The sequence below is a fragment of the Sabethes cyaneus genome, chromosome 1, assembly GCF_943734655.1.
Source record: "Sabethes cyaneus chromosome 1, idSabCyanKW18_F2, whole genome shotgun sequence".
Taxonomy (NCBI): domain Eukaryota; kingdom Metazoa; phylum Arthropoda; class Insecta; order Diptera; family Culicidae; genus Sabethes; species Sabethes cyaneus.
In genome coordinates, this window is record NC_071353.1 from 150,434,751 (window position 1) to 150,453,714 (window position 18,964).

At 39.9% G+C, this 18,964-nt stretch overlaps 1 protein-coding gene across 1 annotated transcript in view; it reads left to right on the plus strand.

The window, feature by feature from the left end:
* Positions 1-10,977: 10,977 nt before the first annotated feature.
* LOC128732968 (protein MAK16 homolog A) overlaps positions 10,978-18,964 on the plus strand; it is an 80,739-nt gene continuing 72,752 nt past the window's right edge. Inside the window, exons 1-2 of the mRNA XM_053826464.1 lie at positions 10,978-11,117; positions 11,198-12,061. Of these exons, the coding sequence (XP_053682439.1) occupies positions 11,103-11,117; positions 11,198-12,061 (879 nt within the window). The 5' untranslated portion in view covers positions 10,978-11,102. The remainder of the gene's footprint in view (positions 11,118-11,197; positions 12,062-18,964) is intronic.

The following is an 18,964-nucleotide window of genomic DNA, read 5'->3' on the forward strand; positions in this document are numbered from 1 at the left end:
TATTCAAAGCCGCTAGATTGAGCAACAAAAAAGTTTGAGTTGTCTAGATTTTTAACTATTGTGGGCCACAATAGGGTACGTTCTACATAATAATCTTCGATTGTAGTTTTGCCTAGTTCTATTACTTCCTTGGTTAATAAAATGGACAATGTTTTCGAATCAATCGCTTGCCTGAGCTCATGAGTTGATATCAAATGCTCTAAAAAAACCGTTTCACCCTGAAAATTTACTGCTTTACTCTTCAAAACGTTTTCCTGTGCCTCAGACGTTAGATCAGTTAGACCGTGCAATTCATCAGTGATAACGTTAATATCACTTCGAATGAATGTTTCGCTAACTAAAATGCACTTTGTCTCCGATGGGAAATCGAAATCACACTTTGCAATATTAACGATAATCATCATCGATGGCTTAGCAGTATGAAGTTCCTCTTGCAAATTTTTCTCGCAGTCTTGCGCGATAACATCATCCCAGTTAACGTAAAAGCAATCGCTGTCCTCTTCGAAATATTGCAATAATTTCAGACTGGTTAGTGAAATGTGATTGGTTACAATATTCAGAACACCGGTGGACAAGTTATCTAACTTTAAAACTTTTAAAGCATCCCCTGAAAATTCAATCAATTTTGAATTTTGATCTCGCGTTCGAAAGAGCCAGTTTAGAATGGTCAAGGTTGGAAGTTTAAGAATATTTTCTGCCTCCACTAAATAGTTACATTCATTGGTTAACCAACCGTTGTCTGAATTATTCTCAACCGTTGGTTGCATACATCGGTTTTGAATCATTTTATGAACGTAATCAAAAACGTAATCGACCACGAACTGGGACTGAATGAGAATATTACCGAATCGGCGATATTGCTTCGATAAGTCACATTTTATTTCCTCTTCCAACTCATTTTCTTTAGGTTGACTAACGTAGAACCATAAGTTGTTGAGGAAATCTTTCACCAGCTTTCTGTCGCTTTCGGTAATTAACGGAAAACCGGGCACTTTGTTTACGAATCGAATTTCATCCAACTGTTTTGATTTGTACTCGACTTTATCCAAATGTTTTGACAGACACTCGATAAATGGTTTCCATCTTTTTGAACTAAGATTTAGTTTGTACCTTTGAGTTTCCTTCTCTAAAAGCAGTAAACTACCAATGAACCCAATAGTGTTATCCAAACCAACACCACTAATCACTTGCTGTATTTGCACCTCATTATTTTCGGCTTTACCGAGGGCTTCTATAAAACCTCCTACCAGACTTTCTAGCTTTTCGCACTTAGGGTCAATAACCTCCTCAGCAGCAGTACAAAAATGCTTAAACGTAAGAGATTCTAATGTCTTCGTTGGTGCTAACTGTTTTAATTTTGTTTCCATAGATTGCTTCAACACTAACCACAATGGTTCTTTTTTCTTAAGAAAATCTTGTCTCAACTGCTTTGTTTTACCATCAATCGCCTCTTCGGCTAATAGGAACCGATAACTCCCGATTTCATCGTCTGTCATAAAACTATTTTCTTCAATCAGCTCGACCAGCTTATACGCTAGATTTCGAATCCGCGGTTCGGCGGCTTTTTCAACTAAATGTTCAAGATAGTATTCTTCCTCCAGTTGAAACTTTTTCCCTCCCTGTTTAGTAGAAATTAAATCATCCACAGTGTAGAATCCATGTGTTGAACTTGCCGACCGAAAGGTCGGCAATTCCGTCGAATTATCTTTTTTCCTGATGCCATCCTTTTGCTCGGCACGGTTAGTGTACAGCACACAAGTGACTTCCATGGGGTCATATTTTTCCCGTATTTTTTGGTAACTATTCAAATATTTGGACAGGCTGAAGTCACCCTTCGGACTTAGCAAGGCGTCGGCGGCAAACGCTTTTTCACCGTGTTTGGCTTGCAAGAACAAGCCCCGTCGGCGGGATTTAGAATTTTCGATAAACACCAAGTCGTCGAAAGCTCCTATTCCGTCCAGGTTTGAGGCCACGTTGAAATGTTTTACCTTAAACATTATGGCGCGGTACAGGACGAGCATGAACAATTTTGTCTCGTACAAGTATCCTTTGATACCATCGGTTCCTGGTCGTTTTATTGCCTTTGGCAAAGTTTGTTCACTATCTTCGGCTTCTTTATTATTATCCATGATTTCAACGTTTCTGCGAACAAGATTAGTTTTGAAGAATAGTGTTCAACTGCAGATTTGCAGATGGCTTACTTGCTGTTCCTGCTAATTGGGGTTCAGCAACAAAACTAAGCCTACTTCGAAGTTCACTTTATTAAACTTTTTCACAAAATCAAACCACTCTTTATGCTTTGACATTGATATTTGAAATGAATAAATGAGGAGTGTTATTTGGACGGCAACAATATGGTTTGCCATTATCGAACGTTATCAAATTGATTGGGTTTTTGGCAACATTATTGTATCTTATCTTATCTCTTAAAGTCTTTAATATTTTTTGAACTCAATGGTGCCACTTCAATGTACATTACATTGCTGCACATTGATGTACATACATTGAAATTCGATCGATTCTAAGAAATAATCTATTTTTTATTTCTTAGAATCGATCGAATTTCATTCGAGTGATATCTTCGTTTACGTCTATGGCTAATCACTGTAAAACTAAAACGTACTGAGTAGGTTTTAATAGACTCAACATGCTTAAAAATGAAGGTCTGTGTCTAGGGGCTCACGTAGAACTATGAATGCAAGTACGATTCGACAATGCTCGAAATATATAATTTACTGGATTGGTGATTGGCGACGATGTCGCTTACTTACTTTACCAACTTACTTTGGTCCTAGGCTACTCGTCGCCAATTCGTTGCGCGGTTCGACACACGCAAGTCGGCTTCAACCTTGTCGGGCCATCTAGCATGTCGGGTCCCTCTATTCCTGGTGCCGGTGGGGTTCTTCAAGAGAACGCATTTCACTGCACAGTTGTCCGGCATCCTTGCGACGTGGCCGGCACATCGTACTCTCCCAACGTTCGCCAGACGTACGATGGGAATTCCTTTGATCAGCCGCGTCATTTTGTTCGGAAAATCATACTCGTGCATTATCTGCCATAGCTGTTCGCGTTCAACTGTATCGTATGCTGCTCTGAAATTAACGAAAATTTGATGCGTGTGTAAAGCTTGCTTCAGATAGTATTGGAACAAAAACAATTGCGTGTATCTCAGTTATTTATTATTGAATTCAAGATCTTTTCTTACACAGATAGCATTTTCTGCATACTTTTAAGAAAAAAATACAGATAAAATTATTCGTCACGGTTTCGAAGGAATTCTTGTCTATGACAACTTTGCTTCGAGTCTCCTCTTCCTGATTGCCCAGTATTTCTCAATAGGGCGGAACTGGGGGCAATTGGGTGGGTTATGGTCGTTCGGAACAAACTGGACCCCTTTCTCTGCATTCCATTCTTGAGCGACTTTGTTGAAATGACAGCTTGCCAAATCTGGCCAAAATATCACGGGATGATGGTGGGATCGAATGAACGGTTAAAATTCGTTTTTGGAAACACTCCTTTTGGTACAGTTCCGACGTCATTATCTTATTTTATTTGTAACGAAAGCTTTCGTTTTTCTGCCACAGCTGTAAATGCCCAAATCAAATTATAAATTTTCGAGCTGATTTGTCGGCAAAAACAAATTTAAATTTGCTTGGAACATCCCCCCGAGCCGTTGCCATGTAAAATTTTTGACCTGGCATTTGCCCGAAGTCAGTCTTGACATAGGTTTCATCGTCCATCAGAAGACACCCGTCGAACTTGGTTAGCATTAGCACCCGGTCATGTAGCTTTCGAGCACGGATTTTGGCCACACTATTCTGTTTTATGGTTCGGTTTGGCTGTTTGCTAGCTCGATACGACTTGATTCCTTCCCGGAGTCGAATTCTCCTCACGGTACTATGGGCAGCACCGAATTTTCTGGCCAAATCACGGACCGACAGATTGGGATTTCTCTTGATAGTCTTCAAAGTCTTCCTACGGAGCTTCCGGTCGACAGTTCCACTCCGATGATTAGCTTAAGGGTGCTTGAGGCTTCCGTCGTCGTCAATGTTTTCTTATGCTGTTTGATAACGAGCCATACAGTATTTCTGGGCAATTTCAGCTGTTTAGTTAGCCTAGATGCAGACCACAATAGATTTTCCAAATAACTGTGCACTGTGTTTTTCTCTTCTTCCGGCTTCCATGTTGTTTGTTTAAAAAATACAGTAATTTTGCGGAATGTCCAAAATACATAGGTGAAGCCAACAAAATTTCTGACACATGGGTGCCAAGAACTTTCAAATCCGTCCAACAAGAGCGCCACAATATGGGCAATTTCTTGCCGGATCGCTTCGAAATCAGGAGCCAGCACGCTGTTGTCGTTTGTAATACTTCTTTAGCACAAAGACCTTTCCAATTATGTGTATGTTAGTGCTTGAAAATGAGGCAAACAGGCATCAGCTCTTCCCCAAAATGAGGCAAATATGATGTATCTATACGCGTATTTCGTGTTCGTTGGTATTGTGCTTTGCTAGAAATCTTTTCATTCTCGGAAAATTCATAGCAAGCTGTCAAAATAATTCTGTATTGAGCGAAGCTGACGAATTTTCGTTAATTGAATATCGATATTTTTCACATATCGATACGTATACTCAGCTGAAAGCATAATCGGCAAAATTGCTCGCATCACGTGACGATCTGCATTTTACATTTATTTTATAACACTCCGTATAACGTGTTAATATTTACAGAGCTGTTGTATTTATTTATATGCATGCCGAAATTAACTATTTCGAAAAAATCTCTATCGAGATTTCGTCCACGAATATCGATACCAGTTATATCGATACATTATCGCCCAATGCTGAGCTCGCCAAATATTGAAGGATGTGCTTTTGTCCAGAGCTGCCATACAAATAGATTAATTTCTATTGTTTAGATATTTGCATCACCATTCCATACTTTTTAAATTTTGTTGCTATTTACACCAATTTTTATACTTATGATATTCAATGAATGTATATAAAACAGATTTTTGAATATAAGAGGCTAAAAGAAGTTTTTTATGGTAGTTTTAGTTGCTAAAGCATCAGTAACAGTTGCACATATAAACCAAAAAATATTTGGCCACCTTTCCTTGTTCTCGTTGCGGTGATTGACGATGCGGACTACCGCCGCAACAGGATGAAAATTTATGTAAATAACCGCAATATGGGTTCTGCTGTCAGCACCCACCCATGGTATGGTTAAGCTGTCAGAAAGCTCTACACGCTTAGCCAGGGCTACTCAGTGACTGAGTTGAAACTACTCATTTTTTAATCGTTGTATGGGGCTGTCAAAAAATGAGTAGAATTGCATATTGTCACTGTGCAAAAACTACTCAAAATTGAGTGTTGCCGCAATCAGATTTTTTCGCGAAAATTTGTTGTTGATTTAACGCTTGTTCGCTCTCGTTTGTTTTTTTTTAAGTTTTTTAAAATAGTTACTGGTTTATTTTTGTGAACAAAAGTGAACGCAAGATGCACGAGTCATCAAACTTTTTAAATACTGCTGGTGGATGTTCGGTGCAAATCGCGAGTTGGAGCGGTTAGAGCTGACTGTTTAATTACTGTTGGAGATGACCTTGACCTGCTTTGGACTGCAGCAAATTCATAGATGTGCTGCTGCAGATGAAACGGACAAGAGAACATATTGTAAGTGCCGGTGAGATTGTTTTGAACTTAATTATTTCACATAACTACGATGTTCTGCGTGCTAAACGCAGAATCGTAAATTGTATAGTTTTAAATTTGACTTTTTATGTTTTACTAATTTAATTTTGCAGAGGTGTGCACCGCTAATCAGCTAACCGCGAATTAGCTAACGAATAGTGTGTTCACTAGGTTTTAAATGGGTTAACGCTTCCAATTAGCTTCCACTAAATAAACTTTAGTTAAATAAGTATAGGATTTTTTTGGAAATAATGCAACTATCTATTTATATCAATTATATTTACTCGCATCGCGACCGCCAATGGTCAGTTTTATCATTTTTTCCATCTCATGCTTATTTTTGTTATTATTTTGAAAATATTTAATTTATCGGAGGCTTCCAGAACTTTCTTCTTTCTTTACCAGCCGAGAGCCGCGGTGGCTCTTGCCGCATCAAGAATTCCTCTCCATTGTACTTAATCCTGCGCTACTCGTAGCCAATTAATTGTGCGTCTCGACACACGCAAGTCGGCTTCAGCCTGGCCAATTCACATTTCCGTTACTCATTTGACTTTCGGCAATGAATTTACCCAAGCGATATAAATGTAACAAGTTGCCTAACGGGAAGCTGACAAGATCGTTTCATAATCGAGAAGGCCGAACAGAAGAAGAAAGCCGCTGTCGTATCGGCGGAGGGGAATGCTGAAGCAGCGAATTTTTTTGGCTAAATTGGCGATGACGGTTTTGTAGAAATGCGAAGAATTGAGGCTGCAGAGGATATCGCGAGGTGTTGCCTATATGCCAGTCGGCCAAACGACACTGCTTATTTTGCCCCAGAACAGTGACGTCAGAGAGGAACCAGATGGAAAGCAATTCAGTTTTTGATTGATTTAAATGTTTTAAGATCTGTTTTGTCAAATTATCTCTTGTTTATTTAAGCGGTTTTCTTATTATCGTATCTATTTTATAATGATTACTAAAAACAGTTTTACTTATTTGGGTGTCTGGCAAACGATATTCGCTTACAAAGCCAATTAAACCCTGAAGGCTGCGCTTTGTTTTTGGAGGTGGCATAAACCGCAGCGCAGACCAAAAGACACACATTCTTAAGCAACACAACACTCGCCATGCGGTGTGTGTTCGCCCACAAATTCCCTTCAGTGTCTCTTTTGCTAAACACGCTCTTTCGTGTTTTATGCGCACCAAGTAAAGGCAGTCGCAAACGCAGAGTGATAAATTTGCTGCGTGCTTTACCACACCAAGAGCCGCACTCTGCGCGGCTGGATTGTACACCCTGCGCTGGGCAGTTGAAATGGTGTGATTGAAATTAACTGAAGTTGAATTTGCATTTTATTGTGGTAAGTCGTTTTAACGTGTTAATACAAGAGCGTTAAATTCTTAACGCAGCCTAAAACATTTGCCCAGTTCCGAACTGGCAGTTCGAGCTGACAAAAGCACACAAGAAGTGAGCGAAAAGTATTGACGCGAGAGCAGCGCAATGCCTTTATAATAGCTGCCAAAGGGAGAAAGGAAATGGCACAATTGTGTAGAGCGAAAGAGGAGCTGAGCGTTGAATAGGAAAAGCGAATGAGGATGAACATTCGACAGATATCTGGCATTCAGTTGACGATATTTATGTGAGAAGGATGTAAATGCACAGCAAGAAAAAAAGCGTCACGACAAATGGCGTAGCCGGTAGGATAGACACTCTACCTTGGTAAGTTGAAAACATACGATTTCGGGCCTGAGTGTGAATTAAACCTACCTCAATCGGACACGTTAATAAGAGCTTTATGTGGAAAAATGGATAACCAAGCAAAACGCTGGCATACAGTAAAAAAAAAGTCTGAATTAATAGTCAAAAAAAATATGACTGGGAAATAAGAATGTACACGCAAAAAAGGGAATGAGCGAAAACAAAAAAAAAAGGTGACGTGAAAAAAAAACGGATTTAACTGGCAAAACAAAATATTTATACGTACAAAAAAAAGCGAAACAAAGATACATGCAAAAAAAATAGAGAATGAGTAAAAAATATACAGGCAAAAGATTGATGAGCAAAATAAAACGAAATTAATGTATAGTGAAAAAAATAGCCAAAAAAATGCAGTTGGAATATAGAATGAGCAAAAAAAAAAAAGTAAGAGATGAGCAAAACTAAACAAAATTTTGACAGTGAAAACATAACAGAATTAATAGGCAAAAAATGTGATTGGAAAATAGAATTAGAGGGTAAAAAAAAGCGAATGAGCAAAACAAAAAAAAACTAGTGAAAACAAATGATAGGATATGGAGAAGAAAAAAATGCACAAGCAAAAAAAAAAAAAGCAAAAATGTATAGTATACAACCAAAAAAAACGAGTTGAGCCCGCAATCAAGAAAGAACACGTGAAAAAAGTAAAGCTCAAGAAACAACAAATAATGAAAATAATGACAATAAAAATGAAGATGAAGATCGAGATATAGAGGAGATAAAAAAAGGCGAATATGATGTTAAAAATGATTATTATGAAGACTAAGATTATGAAGTGAATGATGATGTAAATCATGATGAAATTAATAATGATGGAAGTGTTGATGAAAATGATAATGGAAAGGATGAATATGGAAATGGTGATGACTGAAAGAATGATGGAACTGATGGTGGCAGTGATGATCATGAGGAGAATAATAATGATGCAAATAATGACAAAAATAATGATGATGGAAAGGACGATAATGGAAATGATCGGAATAATGATAAAGGAAATCATGATGGAACTGATGATGACGGAAATGAGGGTAAAGATAATGGAAATGAAGACGATGGAAATGATGATGTCAAAGATGGTGAAAAAAATGATCATTGAAATAATGATGATGGAACAGATTGTGATTGAAATAATGATGAAAATGTTGATGGAAATAATGATTAAAATAATGACGGAAATTATGATAGCACTGATGATGACGGAAATGGCGATGGAAACACGGTACTACTAGGTAGCCATGTTTTTGCAGTCTATCTAACCATTTGCGTAAATGAAACAGCATGACACTACTATACGTTCTGTTCGTTTCTGTAAAGCCGGTATGCTACCAGATGGGTATTATTTTCAAATCTTAGCCAGGTTTCAGCAAATAATACCCGTACTGGCAGTAGAGGTTGGATACTGTCAAACACAGAGTAGCGATAGGGTTGCCAGTTCCTAGGATGGAAATGAAGACGTCAATGATGATGATGATGAAAATGATGGAATGATGCTTGAACTAGTAATGATGGAAATTGTGATGATGGACCTGATGGTTATTGAAATATTGGAGGAAATTTTGATGAAAATGATGATGAAATGATAGTGATGGAAATAATGATGTTGATGATTAAAATTATGATGCTGGAAAGAATGATGATGGAAATGATGATAGAAGCAATGATATTGGAAATTATTAAAATGATAGAAAGGATGATGTGATTTTAGTTTGTGACAGTTTTAGCGCACTTATGTGTAGTCGCATTTTCAAATAGCGGAATCCGGTTTAGTGAGAAATTCGGTATAATAATGATAGAAATTATGATGGAAATGGTGATGATGAACATGATGATGATTATGAATAGGATGATGAAGTTAATAAAAATGATAAGGATGATTTTGAAGATAATAGTGGAGTAAAATAGCATAAAAGACTGTTAAATAATAAGTTCATTTGATTATTTATGTATAAAATTGGATTTAAGACATTACCAGAGAATGTTCGCATTTAATTATATGGAACAAACGTAATAAACGTGAAAATTCTATTGTTATTGTAATCAGCGGTGTTATAGCGGTGATGCAGGTTACACTGGCATAAAATTATATAAAAATAAGTATATGATTTTTTTTTTATTTTTTTAAACAAAACGTTGCCTTGGCAAATTTTAAGACATCTTTCGCAAAAAGAGTAGAGAAGGGGAATATTGTAGGGATTATAGTAAGGATTGAAATTAACTGAAGTTGAATTTGCATTTTATTGTGGTAAGTCGTTTTAACGTGTTAATACAAGAGCGTTAAATTCTTAACGCAGCCTAAAACATTTGCCCAGTTCCGAACTGGCAGTTCGAGCTGACAAAAGCACACAAGAAGTGAGCGAAAAGTATTGACGCGAGAGCAGCGCAATGCCTTTATAATAGCTGCCAAAGGGAGAAAGGAAATGGCACAATTGTGTAGAGCGAAAGAGGAGCTGAGCGTTGAATAGGAAAAGCGAATGAGGATGAACATTCGACAGATATCTGGGATTCAGTTGACGATATTTATGTGAGAAGGATGTAAATGCACAGCAAGAAAAAAAGCGTCACGACAGGCAGGTCTACGATCGACTGTCGGGCGATAGGGTGCCCATTGTGCTACGGTTGCTCGACGGTCCTGTGGCAACAGCGCTCTTCGCACTCAATTGGACTGCACAGTTATACAGTGTAACCTTCAAAACTGTGATGAAAAGTGTGCTACTGATAATATCGCTAGTAATCTTATATCGATCATATCATCAAACTTTATCGTCACGGAAGAATATCGAAAATTGGAGGGTTTAAAGTGAAATATTCTTCTTGGCTTGTTATTATTTTAACATTTTTATTCTATTTCTTACGTATTTTTGCTTATACTGTCATATTATCGTTATTAATTATTAACGATAAGAAAACTTTATCACTAAACGTTATAGATTTTGATCGGCTTTTCCCATCATTACAACTCTCCCATCTGAGCTGACATTTGATTTAGCAGTGGCGCCAGTACCAGTGGTAGGAAAAGCAAATAGTATTTAATTTTTCATTTATTTCATATATGCTGTTTATTTATATGCATATATTTGTTCAAGTTATGAATTATGCATGGAATTATGTATTTAGAAACTATTTTTATATTATTCGTAGCGTTGATAACAACTCTACTTAAGCATTAGAATTCAAATAGGAATTAACCAAGATTCATGGTTTTCTTCCCACGAAATTTTGGCAACTTTGCTCACCTACAAAATGTGTGACTGAACAAGTGTGTTCAAAATCCATGTTTCAATGCAAAGAGCAATACTTGGGTAACATTCACTGTAAATGAAAATGATTGCGTGCGCGAAAACAATTTTTAACGTGTACTTAACATCCCGTCATTTTCACTAGCCAGAAGAACTAGTTTGACTTTAGCGTATATAGTGAATGGTGAGCTGTTACAGTATTGACTCGCCCCTTGTTCTGCTATAATTTCTCGTGCTGTCAAACCCGCACTCTGCGCGCACGTGTGCGTGCACCGTATGTTTGTTTACGTCGGTTTTCGCATTCCGGAATCGAACTCATCCGCGTGTGTTTTACTTGAAAGCGGTTGTTTTTCGTGTTCAACGTGCTCCTAATCTGTGCACAAATCCGTCAAACGTTCCATCTGCGTTTAATCTTTACCCTAAAGAATAGTTTAAGAACACAAAATGCAACAGGACGAGGTAAGTTTTCGGAAAAGTTCTTTACTGATATGTAGCGTAAATCCTAACCCGCTTTTCTGCACTTTCGTCTTCTGTCGTAGATCGTATGGAGCATCATCAGCCGGCAGTTCTGTTCCTATCAGGTAAAAACACAGACACAAAACTTCTGCCGAAACGAGTACAGTCTGACGGGGCTGTGTTCCCGAAAGGCATGCCCGCTGGCGAACAGCCAGTACGCCACGATCCGGGAGGAAAACGGTATCATCTATCTGTACATGAAAACGGCCGAGCGGAATGCTTTCCCCTCGAAGCACTGGGAGAAGGTGAAGCTTTCGCGAAACTATGAAAAAGCCATCTATCAGATTAACGAGAATCTGCTCTACTGGGATCGGTTCGTGCGGTTGAAGTGCAAGCAGCGGTTCACCAAGATTACGCAGTATCTGATTCGGATGCGTAAGCTGAAGCTGCGCCGGCAGAAGCTGCTGGTGCCGTTGGCAACGAAGATCGAACGGCGGGAAAAGAGACGCGAGGAGAAGGCACTGGTTGCCGCTCGGATCGATAATGCTATCGAGAAGGAACTGATGGAACGGCTCAAGAAGGGTACCTACGAGGATATCTATAACTTTCCGCAGGTGGCTTTCAATAAGGCACTCGAGGCGGAGGAGGTGGAAGATGAGGAGGAGGAAGCGGATCAGGAAGCGGAAGCCGACAGTGATAGGGAGCAGGAGGTGGAGAAGGAAATGGAGCTGGATGAGGAGCTGCAACGGGAGTTCGATATGGATGATGAGTTTGTGGAGGCTGATTCTGAGGATGAGGACGATGATGATGATGACGATGAGGATGTTGATGATGATGGAGAGGATGGTGATGATCAGGATATGTCCGATGCAGAAAGTGAATCAGGACTTAAGGAGCGAGTGATAGTGGACAGTGATTTCGAGTCGTCCGATGAGGAGGATATTGAGGTGAGTGAGATTTGCTATTTTAAAACATTTTTACTAGGTATTCTATCATTTTTAAACTCAGTAATAAGCTTGCTGCCATGTTGGTTGTCAAGGTAACGGTCAACAACATTTCATGACGATTTGAAAAAAAATTTAAAATCAGTTATCTAACCTACCTTCTATATGCAATCTACCGCGTCCTTTTCCTCGTTTCAACTTTTCTAAACACATTAACTTGCACTAATTTAAATGTGACTAAATTAAATCAATGCCGCCCGCTAAACCAGCAGTGCCACTTTTATCCGCCTTCCTCACCCACTTAGTGCGGCGGCACCGATGAGTAACCACCGAATAACGAGACTGACTGAATTGAGAGCCTCTCTTCAGAACAAACAGTCGCGTTGCCGACGGCAACAGCAACATTTACAGCATCAGCAGCAAGCCATGAGTTTACATGTTTTGGAACGCGCCTCTGCTGAGACTACAGGGTACAGGCTGACTGTGGCTTACTGCCATTGCTGCTGCACAGTAATTCGCGTGCCGCGATTCGTTCCGCGTGCTAAAGCCAAGTGCATTGCATTGACGTTTCCAGCAGCGCGCAGCGCGCATTGTTTTCGTTCCGCGTGTTTTCCGTTTTGAAAAAGCGTGGCTTGCTTTTCCCCCCTCATACAGTGAGTGTGGGGCGGCCAAGGAAAAGCTTATTTTGTTTTGTTCATTTCAAACAAAAGGTGACAAAACTGCGGTTCCGATTTCGCGTTCGAAAGGAAGCTGTGCAGTTTATTGTGCCGTCCTGTGAAACGGTTCGTCGCGTCCTGTTTCGTTGCGTTCTTGGGATTACAGACGGGCGCGAGCGTGTTGGTGTAAACTGTAAAGAAGAATAAAACCGGATAATTTGCGACGATGTGAGAAGATTATTGGGTCTGGAGTGTGATTTTGTGTTGTGATCGTTGTTTTGATGCAAAGCGAAGATAAATAAGTTCATTGAGCAAAAAAAGTTGTTTATAGAAGTGTAGTGTAGAAGTGTGATAGTGGCAGTTAAAAGTCATAAAACTTGCATCGCTTGCGAGATATTGCATCCCATTAGTGAAGGTCGGTTGCGATGGTTTTCCTATAATGGTGGTAATTTAAGTCTAGCATCTGTGGTTTGTTTAGAAAGAAAAATTCAAACTCTCCTATAACGCTAATTACCAATATCCGAGCACACCATGACTCTAGCATCGAGTCTATTGAATTCTCCCTAGAAGCCGACCATAATTGACAGCTGGTTGTGAAACGTGAAACATTCGTCAGCAGAAAAAATAGTAAACTAAACCCTACCTCAGAACTAGGTAGGTACCTAGGTACCTATCATAGAAAACTGCTAGCTCATTTTAATTTTACCGAGGTGGTGACGGTTTGCTCAGCAGGGCATTCAGAACGAACACGACAGATTCGCACGGCACGGCTCGGAGCGGGACAACACGGATAGCGCCGGGGAGCGGCTCATGTGAGAGCAACTACGATTTTCTCTGGCCTTCGCCACTGCAGACAAAGCCGCTGTTTGTTTTTGTTTTTGAAGGGCTGCACGAGTGGCGGTAAACAGTTGCCACCTGTGCTTATTTTCTACAACTTATTGATTTGTTTTGGCAGACGAAGTTGTTATTTCACTCTATTGGTGTGCCGTTTGTCGTGTTGATATTTCATATTTTAATTCCCGGTTCATGATTTCTTTAACCCCGGATAATGTTGGGTTGGGTGTCCGTAATGTACCGTTCGAATCTCCTAGAATCGTAGGTGAACCCCAAAATCTGGGTGGTCAAGCAAGGTATTGGCAATCAAAAAAACGAGTCAAGAACTTATTGAGTTCTAAGAGACCCGACCGAACAGTTACGGAGGCCGAACTCAGAATTGTCTAGATCGATTCACGGATAACACATTAATTCGTGGAATACCTTAAAACATAGGGAGAGCTAACAGAAGTCGATATAACGGTGTCTTTCGATGTTGTGGCTTTATTTTCTAGCGTTTCTGTGAAAGAATCCATAAACATTCTTGAAGATTGGCTATTGACACAACAAGATGAGAGTGCATGAAGGAAAAGAGTAGGACGATGATGATGTAGGATGTATGGAGGAACTACTTTACATTCAGGGGTAAACTCTACAGACAACTCGACGGAGCACCAATGGGCGACCCATCTTAGGTGCCTGTTGCCCAGGTGGGAGGTGGTTGAAACAACGCACAATGGGCAAAAAACGAGCTTGTAATCCCAATAATTAAAAGCCACTAATTTGGAATCTTACAATATACCTGTTCCTATGTAAAAAATGTAAGGATTCGATTGGTGATAGTCCCATCTTGTGCAGACCTTCTGAAGAAGTCTATTTTGCCCTTACTTACTTGCTTAATCAGCTCCAGGCCGTAGTTTCCTCTGCTGTACGAAGAAGTCGTCTCCATTCCACTCGGTCCATGGCCGCAATTCGCCAGCTGTTTCGAACAATCAAGAAGGCTAGAATGTTTCTAGTTTCAATCGAGGAAATTATAGCCAGCCATGACTTATTAGGTTTGCATAAAATTTTCATTCGCTTAATAACTATCGTTGAAGTTACAAGCAATAAAACTGTTATCCTACAATTTGCAAATAGTTATTTTTAACATTGGTCCTTCGAACACCGTCTCCCAGTTTATATGGAGATTAACCTGCGTCGATCTGAAAGGTGCAACGCAGGAACAATCCCGAAGAAACTGCAAGATTACTGCTTTGGAAAACCTGGCCATGGTGTAACCATGCAGCGAACCACTGTTAAACATGGTGCACGTTTTCAACCGCCTGCAGAATGTAATATTCAGCAAAAAAATGCCACTTCCAATATTGATATTCGATCGGTCTCCGGCTCCCAGAAAACTTTCCTGTCTTTGGGAAATGCTAGCAAGAAATCTCGGAATCCCCGGTCTCATGCGTCAACCATTTCACAAGTTCAAGCTTTGAAAATAGTCGATGAAATCGAAGAAGAATTTCTGCGCTCGTCGTTAGAACAAGACAGAATTTTAGCTGAACAAAAGTTGGAAGCTCTGAGAATTTAAAAAGATCTGGAACTTAAAAAGGAGCAGTAAACTACTGAATACCTAAAAAGAAAGCGAGAACGTGCATTACAGATTAGTGAGATACGTTCGCGCTGTGGGACCTCATCCCGTAGCTCTACTGAACGTGAACAGGAATGGGTGAACCAAGCAAGATTTTTTAATAATGAAGAACCTGATCCAGCAACTGTACCTGTTAAACCTGATCCCGCAACTGAACCTGTTACACCCGAACCTGCTGCTGTACTACTAAAGCTCTACAAAGTCGCCATGTCGGAGATTTACCGCAATTTTCGGGGAATATTATGGATTGGCCGATTTTCGAAAATGAATTTAGAATATCCACTGCCGAAAGCAAGCTTTCTGATAGAAATAGAGACATTCGAAGACTGAATATTGCCTTACAAGGAAAAGCTCGCAGAACTGTAGAATCATTACTTTCTGCTCCTGAGAATGTTAACATGATAATGAGAATGTTGAAATCTAATTTTGGGCGTACTGAGTGGGTGGTTGCACACAGATTAGAACTACTCAGAAACCTAGAACCCGTAAGAGATGGCAACATAGAATCCTTCCGCTCGTACTTCAGCATTGTAATTGGAACAGGAGTAGTTTTGAAGAATATAAAGGCTGAAATGTACTTGATGAACCCTGAAATCATTTCACATCTATCTGGTAAGTTGCCTGTCTTCAGCAAACAAATGTGGACAAGGCACAAGGCTATGCTGTTGAGAGAAGAAAAAGTTGTCGATTTTGAAGCATTTTCTCGGTGGTTGGAAGAAGAAATGGAAAACCAGTCGGCAAGTATGAATCCTATAGTATTCGGCAGGAAAGATCGCAAAGAGTTCGACCATTCTCGACGAAACTGCCGGTCTGACATAACCTGTTCGGTTTGTCAAAAGAATCAAAAGAAGCAATCAATAAACCAGAAAGGAATTGGGGAAGAAAACCTGCGTCAGATAATTTGTGCCACGTAAATGCGAGAAGTCTAAGTACGCTACTCAGAGTGGGAAAAGTTAAAATTCGTAGCCAGAGTAAAGTTCGCGATGTTTATGCTCTTTTCGATGAAGGATCGTCACTGTCTATGATCGATGCATCGCTTGCGAAGCAAATGAACCTCAATGGACCCATCAAACCTATAACATATCGCTGGACGAATGGAATCTCACACAATGACAATGAATCCAAATTGGTTTCATTACATATCGCTGGTCCTAGTGAGCAAACGAACTGGTACGAGTTGGAAAACGTTAGAACAGTCAAAAATATGAACCTTCCACGAGTAAATTTCAACATCGAACGTATCAAGAAATTGTATCCACTTTTGGATGCGCAGAGTTTAGCTGTTATGCAAAATGCCGTGCCTAGAATCCTCATCGGATCAAATAATGCTGGCCTTATCCATTGAAAACTGTGCAGTATTCTACAAAGGGTCTGCAACTGACACGCTCTCACCTTGGGTGGACAATTCATGGAGAAATCGAACCTGCTACAATGAACTTTGCTGATCAATTTCACATTTCCTTGTGTAACGAAGAAAACGATGTGGAATTAACGGATCTTATCGAACAGATGTATAAAGTGTAGAGTTCTGGCCTGGAACAACATGATTCTAAAATGTCCGATGAAGATGAGAGAGCCTTGAACATCATGAATCAAACACTTACGCGTTGTGGTGACCGTTTCGAGATTGGACAAATCTACCGATACAATAATTTCGTATTTCCGGATAGTAAGCCACAGGCCCTCCGTCGTCTCGCCATCATTGAAAAGAAGATGGATGCTGTTTTAGATTTCGCGAAACAATACTGTCAGAAAATTGAAGATTATATTTCAAAAGGGTACGCCAGAAAGCTGAGTGCGGAAGAACTACGTGAGACAGCAAATACCTGGTACCTACCACATTTCAGTGTCGTTAGTGCTAATAAATTCCGTGTGGTAATGGATGCTAAGGCTAAGTCACATGGATTTTCGCTGAACGATCTGCTGCTGAAGGGCCCCGATTTTGTTCCACCGTTAATTGCTGTTCTGATGAGAGGAAGGCAGAAAAAACTAGCATTCATGGCAGACATAAAGGAAATGTTTCACCCTACGCATCAGACAACAGGATCAACATTCTCAGAGGTTTTTCTGGAGAGGAATGAAACGCACTGATCCACCAGATGTTTATGTAATCGCTGCTATGGTTTTCGGTGCCGCGTCAGCCCCATTAATTGCACAGTTCTTAAAAAACTTCAACGCTAAAGAATTAGAATCCTGGTATACAACGAGCAATAGAAAAGCAACATTATGTAGACGATTATTTGGATTCAACAAACACCGAAGATGAAGCAATTGAACTGATTCGACGAGTTATAACCACACACGACCGCGGCGGTTTCAAACAGGTAAAATTTGTCTCGAATAGTGAAAAAGCACTGAATATCCTACATCCTTCGTTGTGAGCAGAAACTGGCGGATGTGCTCGAGTGTTAGGTCTGGAATGGCAACTACGAACTGATGAGTTCGTTTTTCGATTGGATTTTCCGAAGCTAGAAGAAAAATTCCGTTTCGGTAACGACGTTCCGATTAAGCGCCAGTTGCTACAGTTTACAAACTGGCTGGGATCAAAAACTTCCGGACGGATTGATTTCAAAATGGACCGAATGGCTTGAACAAACTTTAGCGCTACGTGAAATTCGCGTTCCTAGATTTTACTTTCCTGGGCTTAAGACGTTTAGTAGTGTCGAGCTTCATGAGTTTTCCGATGCAACAAAGCATGTGCTGGCGTGATTTATATGGTGCATCGATTTCCGGAAAAGGTGCATGTTTCTCAAGTCCCGTGTTGCCCCTCTAAAGTCACAAACCGTGCCGAGATTGGAATTACAAGGATGTGTTGTTTCTAGTCAATTGACTCGCAGAATTCAAGATGAACTTGACGTCGAAGTAGTTTCTACACACTTTTGGACTGATGGAGTGCTTAGCATGGTTGAGTACTAAGGAAAACCTGACTGCACAGGTAGGGTAACGAGTAACGAACAGTTCCCAGACGACCAGTTGTTGCCGTCCATTTTGGTCGCGTACTTCTTCGTCGTTTGAACGACTGCTCCGATCTCCTGGGTCTAGGCGGCCCGGAACGCTGAGTCCACCTTGCCAGAACCAGGCTTCTGTTCGACGCTCTCTTGCCTTTCTCCAGAATCGGTCTGTATCCAGCGGACGCAAAGCAAGTGCATCACAATGTCCAACTTGTTCGCTCCAGAGTGGAGCTGGCAGTACGAACCAAGCATCGAGCTTAGTTGCTCGACTGTTTTTGCCTTGGTTGCCGACAATCAACTGTCAATTTTTTCTGTGATAATAATCATTTTCTATAATAATTGGCTTTAGAAACGTAGGACGTAGGTGGAAAATTTACTCCATTGAATTGTCCAGTTTTCACAGCAAAGAAAGTAGAATTGGGGGCTAGCAATGCCAAAAAAGAACGACTAAATGCCAAAATACGACGATAATAAGCAACGAAAATGCGACAGAAGAACGACGGAAGACGATAAAAGACTAAACTAAGGAAGACATAAAAAATGACACCAAACGGTGACAATAAAGCAATAAGCCACTAGGAAACAAGGACAAAGGCATAAAAAGAACTGCAAAAAGACGTTGAAAAAACAACGAAATCATGAGGAAAATACGAAAAAAAACAACCCACGACATATAACCGTGAAATGGTAAAAGAATGACGAAAATACGTTAGACAGATGGCAAGAATACTATGAAAAGACGACAAAAAACGCAACGGAAAAGACGTTGAAAAAAAAGCCGAAAAATGATGAAACGACGAAAAATTGCAAAAAAATGACAAGAATTTAGCGAAAAAGCAATGAAAACGAT